The 18,606-nt window shown below is 44.6% G+C and overlaps 1 protein-coding gene across 1 annotated transcript in view; it reads left to right on the forward strand.

The window, feature by feature from the left end:
• Window positions 1-1,432: 1,432 nt before the first annotated feature.
• LOC140551631 (fas-binding factor 1 homolog) overlaps window positions 1,433-18,606 on the forward strand; it is a 17,219-nt gene continuing 45 nt past the window's right edge. Inside the window, exons 1-30 of the mRNA XM_072675138.1 lie at window positions 1,433-1,879; window positions 2,885-2,912; window positions 2,998-3,042; window positions 3,586-3,664; window positions 3,879-3,942; window positions 4,057-4,107; window positions 4,803-4,935; window positions 5,033-5,113; window positions 5,447-5,491; window positions 5,999-6,130; window positions 6,252-6,384; window positions 6,687-6,868; window positions 7,452-7,548; window positions 7,631-8,098; window positions 8,210-8,278; window positions 9,571-9,656; window positions 10,537-10,658; window positions 10,761-10,895; window positions 11,495-11,595; window positions 11,704-11,910; window positions 12,529-12,636; window positions 13,119-13,258; window positions 13,615-13,733; window positions 14,195-14,317; window positions 14,485-14,670; window positions 14,926-15,102; window positions 15,754-15,891; window positions 16,144-16,243; window positions 16,729-16,856; window positions 17,386-18,606. The exon at window positions 17,386-18,606 is cut by the window's right edge and continues 45 nt beyond it. Coding sequence (XP_072531239.1) covers window positions 1,877-1,879; window positions 2,885-2,912; window positions 2,998-3,042; window positions 3,586-3,664; window positions 3,879-3,942; window positions 4,057-4,107; window positions 4,803-4,935; window positions 5,033-5,113; window positions 5,447-5,491; window positions 5,999-6,130; window positions 6,252-6,384; window positions 6,687-6,868; window positions 7,452-7,548; window positions 7,631-8,098; window positions 8,210-8,278; window positions 9,571-9,656; window positions 10,537-10,658; window positions 10,761-10,895; window positions 11,495-11,595; window positions 11,704-11,910; window positions 12,529-12,636; window positions 13,119-13,258; window positions 13,615-13,733; window positions 14,195-14,317; window positions 14,485-14,670; window positions 14,926-15,102; window positions 15,754-15,891; window positions 16,144-16,243; window positions 16,729-16,856; window positions 17,386-17,469 — 3,564 coding nt within the window. The 5' untranslated portion in view covers window positions 1,433-1,876 and the 3' untranslated portion in view covers window positions 17,470-18,606. The remainder of the gene's footprint in view (window positions 1,880-2,884; window positions 2,913-2,997; window positions 3,043-3,585; window positions 3,665-3,878; window positions 3,943-4,056; window positions 4,108-4,802; window positions 4,936-5,032; window positions 5,114-5,446; window positions 5,492-5,998; window positions 6,131-6,251; window positions 6,385-6,686; window positions 6,869-7,451; window positions 7,549-7,630; window positions 8,099-8,209; window positions 8,279-9,570; window positions 9,657-10,536; window positions 10,659-10,760; window positions 10,896-11,494; window positions 11,596-11,703; window positions 11,911-12,528; window positions 12,637-13,118; window positions 13,259-13,614; window positions 13,734-14,194; window positions 14,318-14,484; window positions 14,671-14,925; window positions 15,103-15,753; window positions 15,892-16,143; window positions 16,244-16,728; window positions 16,857-17,385) is intronic.

Below are 18,606 nucleotides of genomic sequence, written 5' to 3' on the forward strand. Positions count from 1 at the left end.
AAGCCTGACCACGCTGATTGACCAGCAAAACCAAGCCGGTTGAGCAGCATGACCAGCATGACCAGCATCCTAAATCATAGCCATCCTAAATGCAGCACACATTGTAGCTTAGAAACATGGGGTATATTTCTTTATATATTTTTGCCTGGATGACCAACTTTTCAACCACCTTGTCCGTCAAAGTCCAGCTACCAGCAAAAGCTGGTCTTAGTCACTTCTATGTTATCTGAATCTCCTCTTGGTGGCGTAATAGAGCACCACTATTGTGAACCAGATTAGCCATGCACAGTGATAGCTAACCAGGCTACAGTAAAGCCTCCAAACATGGTGGAGGTAGTTTCACACTCTGATAGACAGATAGACAGGCAGATAACACACACCTCAAGACTGGACATGAGAGGCATCTAGAACTGGCGGGAGGCCCTTTGACCCCTACGACCTTCTGAGGAATGCAACCCCCACATGTATGATTATAGGAATGACTGAACGCTCTCATCAGGCCTATCTGTGCACCTATAACACCCTGAAAGTAGCACATTTAGCTGCTCTCATGGTTTGTTTGAGCTGTCTTTAATCTATTCATTAAATAATAATAATAATAATAATAAGGCTTTTAATTCACAGCTCGTGTCAAATGGCCAAACTCTAAAACAAGAAGGGGGGTGATGGACTCGAACAATGGTCCGAATGCTGATTATACATGTCGTCTGTTATATTAAACAGCACCAGTAAAGTTTTAAGACCGCTGGTGATGACTGAAATACTTGAGAAAATGCTCAAATTTGGGCTTTTCTAAATTACTCTGAAATTACTCTCAAAATACAAATATGTAAGTCATGTTAGTATTTTAACTCATCCAGGGCAACCTAGTTTGTTAATTTTACATTTGGATGGAATTAAATGATGTGGATTATAGATTTCTTAAGCAATACCAAATAAGAACAGTAAACAGAGGAGATGTAAATGTGGCAACGGCTGTATTACAAAGATGGCATGGTGCAAAAAAATCTGCTTACATGATAGTAAATGATAACTGCTTTAATAATAAAAAATAATTAATCAATTTAAGTTGTTGTCATGTGATAATAAAAAATAAAAATAAAAATAATAATAATAAAAAAAAAAACATACATAACAACTTTATTGATCTGCAAGTTGCTTTTGAGGGCTGAAGAAAAATCAGCCGTGCTAAGGTCGCCCCCTGGTGGTCGCCACAAACCGCTCCACCCCCTGCGCTATTTTTTTATTTATTTATATTTTTTAATGCAATACTTTTTTGTAATTATTGTTATAAGTATATGGAATATGTAATAAACACATTTAAAGTAAAACGACTCCTCCAGTAGAAAACTATCCTCCATAAAAAGAGGACAGAGGATAGAACTACATTACCCACAATCCAACACAGGAAACCGCAGGATTTTAAATGTGTATAGGACAACAGCTTTTAAACCGCTGCAGGATGGATAATTTTACATTTAGCTGAATAAATAATAATAATAATAATAATATTTTGGGGGGATATATAATTAGGTGGTCGCGTTGGCTGCTGTTTTATTTTTAGCTAGCAAGATTTGTAGCTAACGCCTGAGCTAACAGAGCCACTGCAAGCTAGCTGGCTACCAAATAAGCTTAGCTAGCTGTGGCGGGAAGCCGAGTATTGTGAATGAAGTGACAGCGGACAGGTGAAACAGGAGGTCGTTGGTTCTAATGTTGTGCTGGCTAAATTATGAAGAGATGCGATGGTGACCGAGCTGGGCAAATAAATAGGAGTTAGCAGGAAGCTAACTAGCTAGCTAGGTTTAGCCCACACGGCGCTGCGGTTGCCAATGGCGACGTGGACGCTCAGACTGGGCTGAGCTGCAGGTTCGCGGTGATGGTGAGTCTCTTCAGGTCGATGGTTTCTGGGTTTCCTGCGTTTACAGATGCTCGCAGTCCAGGTTCGGCCGGTCCGGCTGTTTAAACTGCATGTTGTTCAACCAGCTAGCAGTGCTGGCTAACCAGGCTAGCCTGTGCTACCTTAGCTAGCCAGCTAGTCCATATAGTGAGTCTATATGGACAAAAGTATTGGGACACCTTGTTATCCCATGTTTCTTAAGAAATCAAATGTACTTAAAATATCCAGCTTTTGTTGGAGTGACTGTCTCTATTATCCAGAGATGGATTGCTGTGAGAATTTGATTGCATTCAGCGAAAAGAGGGTTAATGAGGCCAGGATGTTGGATGATCACCACCCCACCTTATCCATCCTCAACTCATCCCAAAAGTATTGGATGCTCCATAGCTCAATGCTGGGGGTGCTTTATACCCCCTCTATAGCCCACGCCTGCCATTATTAGGCAGCATGGTGCCAATAGGTTCATGTTGTTGCTCCTGCTCTCTGCTCCAGAGAGTCCTATTCTATTGGCAGTGCTTCCTCCCTGCAGGGCCTAGACCAGCTGCAATGGGTGCAACTTAAAGTAGCTGAATGCCTTCATTAGAAGAGGTGTCCGGTGGTTGGTGCGGCGCAACAGATGAAACCACTAGCTGCCATGAGCTATTACACCATGTGAGAGACCAGGGTTCGATTCCCAGTCTGAGTGTGCTACACCAATACGAGTCCTTGGGCAAGACTCCGAACACTGCATTGGCCCTCTGACCTCTGTAATACAAGTAATCTTGTAAGTCGCTCTGGATAAGAGCGTCAGCTAAATGCCGCAAATGTAAATGTGTCCATAAACTTTTGGACATGTTATGTAGATAAACAGATTTACTCCTCTTTATTAATTCCAGAGGGGAAAGTCACAGAATCTGTTTATTATATTAAATTCAAGCATTTTGGCCTGATTGAACGAGCGATTTCTGACTTGTTGAAATCTTGAAAACTCTCCTTTTGCTTCTTTAGACTTCCAAACAGAAGAAGGGGCTGAGGGGTAAGTGCTTGAAGCTGTATAATCAGTTACTGAGACACTTCCGGTCATCACGCCGTACTGAGTCCAGCATTTGCTTTGCTTTCAGGATCAATAGATGACGTGTTGGGGGATCTCTTGGGAGACAGCGACGGTATGGTTCCTGCGTGTTATTCGTATTACCTTTGCATGAAACTCTAAATTTCTCTAATATGGATTTCCCTTGGTCCATATGACTGCTTACGAGGGCTGCACAGTGATCTCAGACTCAGATCAGTATTGGCAGACTATTGATTATCAGCGTCAGAAAGAACCACCTGCCTAATATTGTGAGGATATTCTGACCCTTGAGGCATTGGCCACCTCTAAGGGCGTCCTGTGGTATCTGGACGGCTTCAGATGTTAGCAGTGGAGATTCGTGAGGTCGGGCCTGCCACTTTTGGTAGGTGCTGACCACTGCATACTGGGAACATCCCAAAAGTCTTGCCCGATGTTGGGGATTCTTGGATCCAGATCCTTAGGCTTGCCCATTTTTCCTTCCTCCATCACTTCTATCAGACCGTTCACTGGATGCTGTTGGACCCAGATCATTAGTGTTATTCACTTCGCCTTTGGCAGTGGTTTTAATGTTATGGCTGCAATCCAGTGAATAATGTAAGGGGTAAAGTGCTTTTTACTGTTGCTTTTTTTCCCGTAGATCCCCCCATGAAGACCAGATCTCCTGCTGCAGGACTGGGCAGATCCACAGGGGTCCTACCGTCACGCAGCGGCAAGAGGTGAGGTGTTCCAAACCGTGCCCTGCTCACTATCCCCTACATCCCTTACATCACTATATAGTGCACTGTTATAGGGAACAGAATTCCACAAGGTAGTGGGCGATCCCGGACACCTCGTTTGTCATGTTGTGAGAGGTCACTCTCAGCCTGAACGACAGACTTCCTCAGAAAAGCTGTGCACTGACCAGTGGTGTCTTTTCTACACTGAAAATAGGTCTCTGCTGGACAATGACGATTTCTTCAGTAAATTGGCGGAGGAGGCTGAGAAGGATGACGAGGTGAGATGATGTTATGATGTTAATTTTTTGGGGTTTTTTAGGCTGTGCAGATCTAAGATTTTGAGAGTGTAAAGCAGGCAGTGATGGACGATGGTGTCTGTGTGGTTTTTGCAGGGTTCTGATGTGTCCGAGGCGGATCCCAGGGCATTGCTGGAGAGTATGAAGGTGGTCAGCGCTTTGCTTTTCCATATGCTTCAATTTCTATAGGTTAACCCCTTTGGAGTAAGTCCTAATCGGAGGGGTTTTATCTTTAAATGTACCTATTTTTCGTTAGACTAGTGTTTGCTTAGGATGTAAGGTCAAATTTTACTTTTCAACAATTTCCTGCAATGCACTCTTAATGCTAGATTTTGTTATATTTTCTTTCATATTTTTAAGCTTTCAAATGTTTTTGTAGCAGTCTAAATCCTTCTTCTTCGACTTATTATTATTATTATTATTATTAGTAGTAGTAGTCAAGTTTTCAATTTGCTTGTTTTACTTCTCACATTAGAAGTGCTCCTCATTTTAATTGTAGGGCTCCTGGGTGGCGCTGCTGTCTAAGTGCTGGTTCTATCATTGGGAAACTGCAGGTTCAATTCCTAGTGATGCCACAGCCATCTGTAGCCATGAATCCCAGATTTAGCTTAACTTGTGGTTACGATGGCCCTCCCTTGATACCACAACACTAACTAGATGCTAGCATCCCCCCCCCCCCCCCCCCAAACTGCTGCATCATTGTACAGCCAGTCGCACATAACAGAATTAGCAGTTAGCGTTTCCTTCACATGTGTTCAGCTGTCCAATGTTCTCATGTTAGCATTTCTGTTGTACAGGGTTAGCATTTCTATTGTCTGTGCGTGTGCATGCTCCCCCTGCAGGACATTGATGATATGGACGCTGATCTGTTTGGCGGGAAGAAAAAGCCCAGCTCCGCCCCGGCTCAGAGTAAAGCTTCTGGATCTGGAGGATCTAAACCAGCAGCCAAAGCTGCAGCTGAGGCAACAGCCAGCCGTGAGTTTGTGCTGACCTGTGTTCCACATCCCCAGACCTCCAGAAGTCTCCTTCTTCTCCACGCTTCTCTTTATCAGAGTGTTTTATCTCCACTCAGACTCACCAGAGCCAGAGGCGAGGAAGCCAAGCTCCGCTCCAGCTGCTCCAGTTAGAGGCTACAAGAAATTCAGCTTCATGGGTGAGTGCGCTTACATACGGATCCCAAGAGATCTGATCATAGCTGAGCGACAGTTCGGTGAAAAGGCTCATTTACACACTTCCCCCAAAATACTGTTCAGCAACCAAGACTGACCATCTGTTTCTAAGCTACAAGGCTAATGGAGCTAACAAGTAGTAAGCTAACTAAACCTCCCACCAGTTAGCATCTTGCAAACCTACAGAAATGAACACTGATGAACTCCATTTCAGCTCAGTCAGGAGTATCTGGAGCACAACAGATAGGCGTCCCGCTAAGAGACGGTTCACAAAAATGCTTTATTTTCTCTGTTCATTTAATGCTGCACTACCTCAGATGATGATGATGGTGAGGCTGATGAAGCTCCTCCTGGCCAACAAGGTATTAACACAAGAAATGTAGATCTGAGGCTCATTTAGACCTTCAGCATTCAACTGCAGATTACATTCATTTTAATTTGATCAGAGATCAATATACATTAGTCAGCAACTACTATGAATTATTCAGTATCCACTATGAATTATTCAGTATCCTCTATGAATTATTCAGTAACTACCACTTATTATTTAGTATCAAGTATAAATTATTTAGTGTCCACTGTAAAGTGTCCACTATGAGTAATTACTATGTTAAGGCTAATATTAAGTTGATTCATTAAATGGTTTATTATTACTGCAGTATCCACTATGAATTATTCACTAATATAAATTATTCAGTATTCACTGTGAATTATTCAGTGTCTACTATGAGTAACTATGTAAAGACTATGAATGATTCATTATTAACTCAGTATCCATGTAACATGTAAGTGCAGTGTGTGAATGCAGCTCCGGAGGCTGCATCGGACCTCACTGGGTCCTGAAGAGTGAATATTGTGCTTCCATTCAGACAACATGGATGACCCTTTGGGTGACCTGCTGGACGATCTGGATCCTAAGGAGCCTAAGAGCACTCTCTCAGGGAAAACAGAACACAGACCTTCGTCTTCTCCAGCCATGCAGAAAAACCGGGAAGAAATGGGTCAGTCCCTTATTTCTGACCCCACTCTAAATCTGCACCATCTAATTATGTAGGTCAGTTGAGCAGTTCCTTGAATAAATAAGTATCTGATTTATATATCATGCATTTCGGTCTGGAATAGCCTCTCCTGCCCCTACGCCTAAAAAACGTGAAGAGCTGACCTTTGACGATGATGAAGATGATCTGATGGATGCCCTGGGTTTCAGTGACGCCCCGAAATCGAGAGGCAGTGCACTCGCCTCCAAAACAGAGAGGTATAGTCTGACTGTTTGTTTTATTATTATTATTATTATTATTATTATTGTTAATAATTGTTATTAACAATTAATAAAGTCTTTTCCAAAAATGTAAACTAAAGCTACTGAACTGATTGTCCTTTGCTGGAAATCTAAACACCATCCACTGTAAGTCCAAACCACTGTGTGTAAGTCCGAATAAGAGAGGTGACGTAGGAACCGAGCTCGACGTCAATTCTGATTATCTGCTTTCGAGTAACAATTGTGTCAGAGTTATTTTTTTATTTCAGCTTTTTATTGATTGTGTTTTTTCTGAGCAGTGAGGCTCCTCAGAGGGCACGTACCAGACTGGATGAGATCCTGGGCATCGGGACGTCGCCACGCCTCCTTGAGAGACCATCCACCGGTGAGAAAAAGCACATAACACAGCCTGAGAGGCCAGCAGAGAAACCTTCAGAGAGGTCAGCTGAGAGGCAGCCACAGAAAAGCTCATCTGGAAAAGGTAAACCTGTTCTCTGTTACTGTTTAATCTCAGAAGCTGTGATTGATTCAGTATCCACTGTGAGATACTTTTAGTATCCACTATGAATTATTCTGTGTCTACTGTGAATTATTCAGTATCCACTATGAATTATTCAGTATTTATTTTGAATTAATCAGTATCCACTATGAATTATTCATTGTCCACTGTGAATTATTCAGTTTACACTATGAATTATTCAGTATCTACTATGCACTTAGTATCCACTGTTTATTATTTAGTATCTTCTATGAATTATCCCGCATCTAATATGCATTATTTAGTATCCATTATGAATTGTTTTGTATCTACTGTGAATTATTCAGTTATGAATTATGCAGTATCCACTATGAATTGTTTAGGACCTATAATAATTATTCAATAGCTACTATAAAATGTTGAGTAACTTCTACAGAACTACTGTCTAAGTGATGTTGTTGTAGTCGAGGGTGAAGGACTGACGTAGTAACCAAATGTTCTGTAATTATCTGCATGAGAAGCTTTGTTCTCTGCTCTGAGCTGCAGATGTGATGGTTACTTTGTGGTCGTCTATGCTTGGATGCAGACTCCGTGTTTGGTGAGGAGGATTTCACCTTTGGCTCGTACCAGCCCACTGTAGTGTCCACCCCAGAAGGACGGCAGTCCCGCAGACAGTCCGTCCGGTGAGGGAGAAGGCTCCTGTGTTACGTCACACTTATCTTTCCAGAAATCATTCTTATGTCTGTGCTGTGAACCTTTCTCCAGATTCTCCACTGAAGATGTCAGCTCCCATTCTCCAGATCGCCGGCCCAAACCCGCCCCCACTCCTTCCACCCCAACCTCCGCGCGATCCGGCCGGCCCACCTCAGACTGGCTCGGCCTCAAGCAGGACGAAAATGAAGAAGAAGAGGAACAGAAGGGCGAGGTGAAGGAACCTACCGGAGCAGCAGAGACTCTGAAACCCCCTCTTTCTCCCTCACACGGGGGAGCAGGGAAGCCCCCTAGCCGAGGCGGACAAACCCTCAAGCCCTCTGAGGAGCTCAGAGCAGCACCTTCCTCACCAAAAACCTCCAAACCCACAGCGTCCCGGCCTGAGCTGAATCTGGAGGAGGAAACGAAGGATGACTGGCTTGCTGGAGCACTCGGCAGGAAAAAAACGCCGGAGGAAAGAGAGAAGAAGCAAGAGGAGCTCCTGGGCCTTGGAGAGGAGATAGACCTGGACTCGTTCCTCAGGTGTGAGCGAATGAACGGCTGGAGGGTGACAAGGAACAGTTTAGCCCCTTAAAATCTAAGGCTGTGTGGGTGGGTCCATATATAATTTAGATGTGTTTGTCTTGTTCACAGCAAGCGAAATGCCAACTCTGCTCCACGCAGGCGACAGGAGGGCGCTGCCACGCCTCGCAGACAGCCCAGGTATCATAGTACATAGCATCATAGTGCACCAACAGAGCCTATAACCTGCTAGCCTGCACACACTGCAGATTCATACTGCTTAAAAATCACTTCACACTTATTACTGACAGATTGTGAAAATTACACATACTGCAGATTCATACTGGATAAAAATCACTTCGGAAGGATTACTGTCAGACTGTAGAAATAACACTACAGATTCATACTGGATTCAAATTATTACTCTGTCTGTAAAAGCTAAACACACTGCAGATTCAGTCTGGATCAAAATCACTTTATAATAAGGACTGTTAGCCTGTTAATGCTACGCACTTCAAATTCACACTGTAGATTCATACTGGATGAAATTAACTTTGGAAATATTACTGCCAGACTGTAAAAATGTCACTGTAGTGGACTGGAATCACTTCAAATGTATTACCATTAGTATGCAAAAGCTAAAAGCACTGCAGATTCATACTGGTTTAAAAATGCAGGTTTAAAATCTCTGCCATTGTAACTGGTAAATGGACTGGACTGTTAAAATGACACACTGCAGATTCATACTGCTTAAAAATCACTCCACATTTATTACTGACAGACTGTGAAAACTACACACACTGCAGATTCATATTGGATAAAAATCACTTCTGGAATGATTACTGTCAGACTGTAGAAATAACACTACAGATTCATACTGGATTAAATTATTACTCTCAGTCTGTAAAAGCTAAACACACTGCAGATTCAATCTGGATCAAAATCACTTCATAATTAGGACTGTTAGCCTGTTAATGCTGCACACTTCAAATTCACACTGTAGATTCATACTGGATAAAAATAACTTGTTAATATTACTGTCAGACTGTACAAATGTCACTGTTGTGGATTAGAATCACTTTAAATGTATCACCATTAGTATGCAAAAGCTAAAAGCACTGCAGATTCATACTGGTTTAAAACATACATGTTTAAAATCTGTTAAAATGACACACTGTTGATTCATACTGAAAAAATACTCCACGATTATTACTGACAGAAAATAAAAATGAAACTGGAGATTCACACTGGATTAAAATCACGCCACACTTATTATAGACAGGCTCTAAAAGCTACACATGCTGCAGATTCATACTGGATTTTAATCACTTGACACTACAGACACACAAAAAATGACACTACAGAATCATACTGGATAAAATTCCCTCCACAATCATTACTGCCAAAGTAAAAATGACACTGCAGATTCATACTGGATTATAGTTGGTTCCACCACTGTTTTCTACTATAATATCATTGTTTTCTTCTCACAGCAGTGAATCTCTGGCCATCCCTGCCAGACAGCAGAGTCCTGCACCTGCCCCAGGCCCAAGCACGCAAGCTGCACACACGGCTGCTGGTACGTCCATACACCACAGAGCCCCCCAGCTTTGGGCTGTGGAGAGGGGTAGCAGCAAATGTGCATACATGATCAAATATAGACGTTATCGAGGACATGCACTCATGATTTCCTATAATGGGCATTATTAATATTAATATTCACATTATTAATAGATGTTAAAGCTTGAACCTGAGTATTTGCTTCTCTTTATGAAACCAGACGTCTGTAGCTTTCTAATAAGTCTGTTGTTCTTCTGCCTGCTGCCACCGTGCTTTCCCAGCTGCCCACCAATCACACAACCAGGACCCTAGCACCCACCCACAACTGGTAACACAGGGCCAAATGCCCCCGTACCACCCAGCTGTGAGCTGGCATATGCCACCCACTGTGCCCAGTGCGCTGTGGTGTACGTATTCCTTATAGAATAGATGTAGAATGAACGTCCTCAGATTCCCAAAACACATCAGTAGTTTTCAGTTTGATTAGGGAATAGGACAGTCTCTGTGACACGGTGTCCCACCAGATTAGATTTATGTGAAATGTGAATAGTTTAGCTTGTTGTTTTTTTCCCCATTTTTTCCAAAGTATCCAGATGCTCTTTCTAAATTAGGAGATTGAGCTGCTTTAAGGTGCAAACCTGTCATCAGTGCGCTCTAGTGACTGAATGCAATCAAATCCTCCTCATCCTAATGATCCAACATCTAGTGCAAAGCCTTCCTGGAGGAGTAGAGGCTGTTAATGCAGCTAAAATGGACAAAATCCCTATTAATACTCTTGATTTCAGAAAAAACACTGATCTTTATCAGGTGTCTATATATTTTTGGACATGGGTATTTTGTTATTTTTTGTCTACAATTTTTTTTAAACGGTCCTAAACTATCCTCTCTCGCTCTCTCAGTGCCTCAGCAGAAAAGCGGGGGTGACAGTACTGTACCTGTGCAGCAGGTGGCGCTCTCTTCCACACAGCCACAGGTGACTCTGCCTAATGATGGCCTTCAGCAGCTCCTACTGCAGCAGCAGGTACACGGTTGTTTTCATGTGATTACCAAATGCTTTTCTCCAGAAAATAAACAAAGTACAGTAAGTCTGTCTGTCTGTCTGTCTGTCTGTCTGACTGACTAGTTGGCTCAAGCTCAGCTGTGGGGTTTGGGAGGGCCGCTGGAGCTGGGTTCTTTACAGAGGCAGAGGAGAGATGCAGAACAACAAACTGCAGAAGTGGCTTCACTGCAGGCTAAAATCATCCAGCTGGAGGGACAGGTGCCTTCACACACACACTGCAGACTCAGACTGGCTAAAAATCACACGGCACTACATCTCCTAAAATTCAGTTCTGCCAGACTCTTCACAGCAACGTCATAATCATACTGGATTACTATAACTCCACAGTTATTACTGCCAGACTGTAGAAACTACACCTACTGCAGATTCATACTGGATAGAAATCACAACAAGTATAACTGCCAGACTGTAAATGTACACACACTGCAGATTCATACTGGATAAAATCACTACAATTATTACAGAGGGAAAAAAACTACACACACACCCACGCCCCTTCAGATTCATACTGGATAGAAATCACAACACAGAAGCATTACTGTCAAATTAGAATAATTACATAGACTGCAGATTCATACTGGATAAAATCACTATACAGTTATTACTGTCAGACTGTACACACTACACACACACACACACACTGCAAATTCATACTGGATTAAACTCAATTCAAAATCATTACTGTCAGACTATTCAACAAATTAGATTCATACTGAATTAAAAAGCTCAAACACACACACACACACACACACACACACACACAGAGTTAACAGATATCTCTTTCTGCTGGCTGTCAGGTGAGGAGTCTCCAGCTGGAAAAGGATCAGATCCAGATGCTGCTGGACAGCGTCCAACAGAGACAAAAGCAAGACACGGAGCTGATGGAGAACACACACAGGTAACACACACACACACATACACACACACACATAGTTAATCTAAACCAGATATAGGAAGAAAAAGCCTGTGAAAAACACACTCATGGTCTTGTGTGGCCTCCTGTCAGAGCTCGCATCAAGTTGTTGGAGGAGTCTGCGTCCCAGCGAGAGGCTCGGGCGCGGCAGGAGAACGAGGACCTAGCGGAGCGCCTGGCAGCAGTGACCCGCATGGCAGAGCAGGAAAGGGCTGATCTGCAGGCGCAGCACCAACGCAGGCTGGCACAGTGCCAGCAGGACCGCGACCGGGAGGTGGAAAGACTCCGAGATCTCCAGAGGTGACCTAATGTAGTCTTATCTACAGGTCCTGTGCAAAATCAGTATCTGCCATTAATACACTGTATTGACAAAAGTATTGGGACACCTGATCGTTCATTTTAGTGTTTCTTCTGAAATCAAGGGTATTAAAAAGTGCTGATCCTGCTTTTGTTGGAGTAACTGTCTCTACTGTCCAGGGAATAAGGCTTTCTACTAGATTTTGGAGGAGCACTGCTGTGAGAATTTGATTGTATTCATCAACAAGAGCGTTAATGAGGCCAGGTTGTTGGATGATAATCAAGTATTGGATGGAGCACCACCATCCATCTTTCCAGATAACACAGTTCTTCCACTGCTCCACAGCTCCTCAATGATGGGGGACGTCATCCCACTCCTGGCATTATTAGGCAGCATGGAACCAATAGATTAATGATGTTGATCTGCTCCAGAGAGTCCTATTCTATTGACAGTACTTCTTCTCTAGAGACAAGCTGTGTGTATCTTTATCAGCTATGGGTGCAACTTAAAGTAGCTAGAAGGGGTGTCCACAAACATATGGACATGTAGTGTACCTAGTACAGCTTTTCTACAGTAGATTGCAGACTCTGTGACCACTCATGGCCATGCTCATCTCATAGGAAGTCCATACTGGAGATGAAGAAGGACCATGAGGAGCAGGTGCAGAGACTCAGGAGGCTGAAGGACGAGGAAATTGATGCAGTGACCAGTGCTACCTCACAGACTAGGTACAAATCCACACCCACACAGACACACTTCCTCCCAGAATGGGCACTGCAGCTTGTACATGGATTTTTGCACCCTCTCTCTCTCCCTCCCCCTCCCATTCTCTCCAGTTTTCTCAGACTAGATATTATCGTAATGCTATGGTGTAACTGCATGTCTTGCAGACCAGGCACTCACAACTGTGTTCTGTGAGTTCTTAATAAAATCTGTGTGACTGTAGTTCATGCTAAGGTCAAAATACCACAGGGTCCAAGGACCACGGCACTCCTTTCAGAACCCCTGTTCCTTTAAATCACAACGAACTACTGCATGCCCCGCCCCACTGGCCCACCCTTAATCACTCGTTACTCCTCTCGACTGTTTTTCTCTCAAAGTTTTACACAAGACGTTACTACTCCCCTGTTTATTCTCAAGCACATCCTCATTTGTCCCTGTTTGCTCTATGCAATCTATAATATGCTAATAAATAATTATAATTAAATAGGTCCCTGACGGTGGTGATCGAGCAGATGGAGCAGTTCTCTCGCAGGTTGGGTGATCTGTCTTCTCGCGTGGAGAGCACTCACGAAAACACCGCGCAGGGCCTGGAGCTGGGGGCCAGGCAGAGAGACGAGCAGCTCCGAGGTACAGCACACAGCACTCACTGACCACCCTTGGGTCAGGTGTGGATCACGTTAGCTGCTAATGAACGTCAGCTACTGGAATAGTTGGGGCGAAACCTTAGTGATACAGTACATAATGATGTTGGGGGACTAAATCGGCAGCGGGGACCATCTGGGTTATTTGAACTCCTTCAGTATCCTCACTGTAGGTCAGTGTTTCTCAACCCTGGTCCTGGAGGCATATCTTAGTGGACTCCCTGCTTTAACACACTCCCTGTGACCCAGTCAGTGAGCTGATTAGTTGTCGTGTGTGTGTGTGTGTGTGTGTGTGTGTGTGTGTGTGTGTGTGTGTGTGTGTGTGTGTGTGTGTGTTCTCAGTGCTGCAGGATCGTCTGACCCAGCAGCAGAGGGAGATGGCCGAGGAGAGAGCCCGACTCAAAGAGGTCATAGCCAAAATGGACACACAGCTGGCCGAGCAACAGCGGCAGCTCCAGCAGGTCAGTGTGTGAACCTGGTGGTGAATCTAAGCACACCAACCTATCAGACCATCTGTCCTACAGTCTGGAGGAAGTTCTGCCTGGCATCTCAGTTGTTGGAGCGCGAGGGTCTTCTTTCTCTTCTGCTGTTCCACCTTAAACTGTTACATCACAGTTACACCACCCCCAACATTAACATAAACCCCGCCCACTACAGGAAGCCTTTCAAGTCTAAACACAACGGATACTTCGGGACAATATGAAAGCTAGGCTGAAAAGGCTAAAAGCTAATGCTAGGCCAAGTGGTGCGGGCGTTCAGCACAAGGGTGCCCCTGGAGCCTAAAAATGCTAAAAGCTAACGTTGGACCGAGCGGCTAAAATGTCCTCTGAAAGCTGACGACGTGTGTGTGTGTGTGTGTGTGTGTGTGTGTGTGTGTGTGTGTGTGTGTGTGTGTGTGTGTGTGTGTGTGTGTGTGTTTTAGGAACGCTGGCGGGTGACTGCAGAGCAGGCCAAAGCAGAGTCAGCATTAAGGGGCTTGGAGGAAGAGAGACGCAGCATGACGCAGCATATCGCCTTGGAGAGAGAAGAGCTGGAAAGGGCCAAGGTCTATCTCCCTTTCTCTCTTTCTCTCTCTCTTACACACACACACACTCACACACTCACACACTACAAGGTGTTAGAAAGGGTTGTTTAAGCAGTGCCATAGAAGCACCAGTATTGGAGTCTTCCTCATTGACAGGCCCCCTCTCCGCCTCTCTCTCTCTCCCTCAGTCTGCTCTGTTGGAGGAGCAGCAGGCGGTGATGCAGCGCTGTGCTGAGGAGCGGAGGAAGCTTGCAGCCGAATGGACGCAGTTCCACACTCAGGAGAAAGTGCGCCAGGACAGAGCGGAGCGCGAGGCCAGTCGGGCCATGGAGAGAGAGGCACATCGGGAGGGCTCAATCATCAGTATCGCACAGGTGGGGCACTCACTCACCACTCCACACAGCTTGCCTTGCATTGCTGCTGAGGTTCCTTGGGGTTGCACACAGGCCATTCCCACCCCCCCACCCCCTCTGAACTGTACTGCATGGTACCTTAAACATCTCCCATTTCTCAACTACAGAACTACAGCACCTTCGTTTCATCGTAGTTACTGAATAAGATGAATAAGATGAATAGCTAAATAATAAGGCCTACCGCTGCTCTGACCGCTGTGTGTGTGTGTATTTCAGGAGCAGGCAGAGCTGAAGCTGCGAGCAGGCGAGCTGAAGCAGAGAGAGGACGCACTTCAGCGAGAGAGAGAGAACCTGGATAAGCTGAGAGAGGAGCTGGAGAGAGAGAAGGAGAAGCTGAGTGCAGCAGCTTTACGGCTCAAAAGCCGAGCACAGGAGGTGGAGAGCTTCAGCAAGGTACGTCCGACCACAGCACCTTCAAACCTGACCAAACCGAGTCCAGACACTCTGACCCCGGTCATCGCTGGATCGAATAACGGGTCATGCTGCCTGCTGTCAGCAGCCGGAGCCTGAGAGAGCACAATTGGCCTTGCTCTCTCCGGGTGGGTAGATGGCGCTCTCTTTCTCTTTCCACACAGTGTGATGCTGGATGGCAAGCGTGTCTGCTAGCCAGAGTACCCGACCCTTTACCCCGAGTGCGTTGGTTACATTGCATCGGCGGCAGTTGGAAAAGAGGTGGTGGCTGGTTGGGCATGTGCGGCCCTCACCCTCCGGTGTGTCAGGAGCATTACACTTGATGGGGGAGAGACTCTACCTACGGGTGGGTTGGGTAATTGGCTATCCTAAACTTGGGGAGGCAAATTGGGTAAACAAGCTTGCAGAGAAAAGTGCATACAAACCCAAATAAGTCCCAAAAAGCACAGATAATTAGATCCTGGTCTAGTCTGGCTGGTCTGGCTATCCATCTGTCTGTGTGTTTGGGCTTTGAATGCTGTCACAAGTGGCAGCTCTACCGTATAACACTGTATATATGAGGCATGTGATGTGACTGGACCGAACAGCTTTGTCAAATAATGTAGTAACTTCTATGAACCTCGTCCTATTTAGGTAGCGTCCGAGCGGTACGAGGAGGGTGAGCGGGCGCTACAGGAGGCCAGACAAGTGGAGACCGAGCACCAGGCCCGACTGCGCACCATCCACACTGAGATGGAGCGACTCAGGAAGCAGGAGCAGAGCCTACAGCAGGTATCCTACATCGAACTTCCTACTTCGAACTTCCTACTTGGGTGGGGCATGTGCATCCATTAGCTATAAAAGCACTGAGTACTGGATGGCCTGGACTGTTGGCACAAGGCAGGGTGGGTCCAAATTCTGAGTGCGGTGTCTCAGCAGAAATCAAGGCCACGTTTCTCCGGTCTTCAGCTGCCCAGTGTTGGTGAGCCACTGCAGCCTCGGCTTTCCGTTCTATTGGCTATTTTCTGTCCATTTCTCTCCCAGGAGCGGTTGAGTATGACTGACCATCGCAGAGAAGTTGAGAGACTGAGACCTAGCCTTCCCGTCAACCCCTTACCTCTCAATGCTGCACCTTTACTACCTGGTATGTATAATAACACACACACACACACACACACACACACACACACATTCAAATCCAGCTTCATTAGACGAGTTGAGAGAATGACGTCACATACACGCCAGTGAAACACACACAGCAGACAGTGAGCCCATCTGTTCAGAGCAGTGGGCAGCCATTGCCGCGGCCCCCGAGGAGTGGAGAGGGCCTTGAACTGGCCCAACAGTGGCAGCTTGTCGAGTCCAGGTATCGAACCCACAACCGGTCATCAATAGTCATCAATAACCCGGAGCTTTAACCGCCGAGCCACCACTGCCCACTTCTCCTCTTCTCCTTTTGCAAGGAAGTAAGCAAGAAAGGATTGATTGATTGAAGGATTGATTGAATAATTTAAGGATGATTGATTGAAAGATTGAAGGACTGAAGGATTGATGGATTGATTGAAGGATTGATGGATTGATTGATTGATTGAAGGTTTGATGAATTAAAGATTTTTTTTGTCTGGGCAGAGTTCTCCCCAGCGCTCGCCACCACTGCTCCAGTGACTGTTCCTCCTCCAGCAGTGAGCGCTGTCTCCAGCTGGGTTTCGCCAGAACTACAGGCAACACTTGCATTGATGCGTCACACAGCAGAGAAGGTACAGTCCCCTCCTCAGGGTAATCCCGCTTGTATGTACACCCCTTGGTCCTTTTATCGAAAACACTGACCAGTAGATGTGCGCTTCAGGCTTACATGACGTTGATCATGTCACGTGTTGTGTGCTGAGACTCAGTCAGTATTTCTAAACCTACTTCTAACATGTACTGAAGGCCAGTTAGGAACAACTTGGTGTTCCAGAGATTCTGCAGTTTGTCTCACAAGTGTAGTTTTGAGGATCCATTTGTAGAAATGCCCAGAATTCATCCAGGAATTTGCTTTAGTTTCCATATTTCTCTACTGGAGCCGCATTACTGGGTGCTCTAATGGTTGTTGACTGCCAACCCCTGTAGATATGAACTGCACCCTGAAAATGAGCTAATTAATGCAGCAAGAAACAGAACCTTCCAACATAAAAAAAAAAAAATGGTGAATCACTTGTGCTTGTTTTGCTCTTATTGTATGTCCAAACTGCACAGCAGTAGACTGACCTTGTCTTTCCATCAATACCTCTTTATAATGGAATTTAGGACCGGGACTTCCTTCAGGATGAGCAGTTTTTCCTGGACACTCTGAAGAAAACGCCCCATAACTCAGCCTTTCACACTGCGTGACGAACAGACCGTGCCATTCCCTTACTCAAGCCAAGATCTCCAGGATGTTTATACACATGAAGTTGTTGGAAAGCAGCTGCAAACAGTGTGGGGTTCAATTCCCTGCTTAGCCAGGAGCTTTACAGCTATACTGTTAAGGAGTACATGGGCCCAAAGTTTACCTACCTCTATTAGAAGTAGTCAGTGTAGTCAAATGCCATAGCTTTTTTTATAGCATGAATTTACACCATTAATTTACCTGGTTAGAGGTCAGATCATTTTTAGTACAGTGTAGTGGACATTGCTTTTGTGTAGTTCTGCAGATTGAACACTGCAGTGTTCCCTGCCTGGGCAAAAACACTACTGAGACACTAGGAGTCTTTGAGCAGAACATTCAGCTACCTCTTGTATCTTAGTCCCAAATTTAAAATTGAGTCATTTACATTGTAAGAATTGAATGAATGGACCAATAGAAATGCTCCAGAATGACTTGGAAATAAAGTTTTTATTCAGATTTCCCATCTTAAACTGCCCATTTGGAGATACAAGGTTTCTCTATATGCTGCACATTAAGTTCTGAGGGAGCGCTGGGCTTAGTACTCAGATTCACTTCTAGGGCTTGGGTGCATTTGGACCACACTTCCTTGCTGTCCAGTAAAAAAAAAAAAACATGCATCTTTATTTTCTTAATGGACCAATAGAAATGCAGTACATTACCTGGAATAAACTTTACACATTGACTTCCATTGGACAGCAACAATATACTTGATTTTATTTTACTCATCAAATCTTCAAGGCCTGTTCTTGGAGCTACATTTACTAAATGAATAGGAAATACTATTAGTACTCAATTCCTGATAAGTATTTGGTAACTAATTCAGTAAGGTTACAGCTATTAAACCCATTCACCTATAAACCAGTTGAAGTAATGTCCAGTAATTACTCAGTTTAATCTAGTATAGTTACCTAAAACTATTTACCTAGGGATTAATGCTATTGGCACTACAGATAAACCAATACCAGTCAGTGATTCACCACACCATGTGGGAGACTGGGGTTTGATGTCCAGTATGAGTCCTTGGGCAAGACTCATGACTCCACATTAATTTACTGCCAATACAAGTACCCTTGTAAGTCACTCTGGATAAGAGCATAAAC

The sequence above is a fragment of the Salminus brasiliensis genome, chromosome 3 (assembly GCF_030463535.1).
Source record: "Salminus brasiliensis chromosome 3, fSalBra1.hap2, whole genome shotgun sequence".
In the NCBI taxonomy this organism is placed as follows: domain Eukaryota; kingdom Metazoa; phylum Chordata; class Actinopteri; order Characiformes; family Bryconidae; genus Salminus; species Salminus brasiliensis.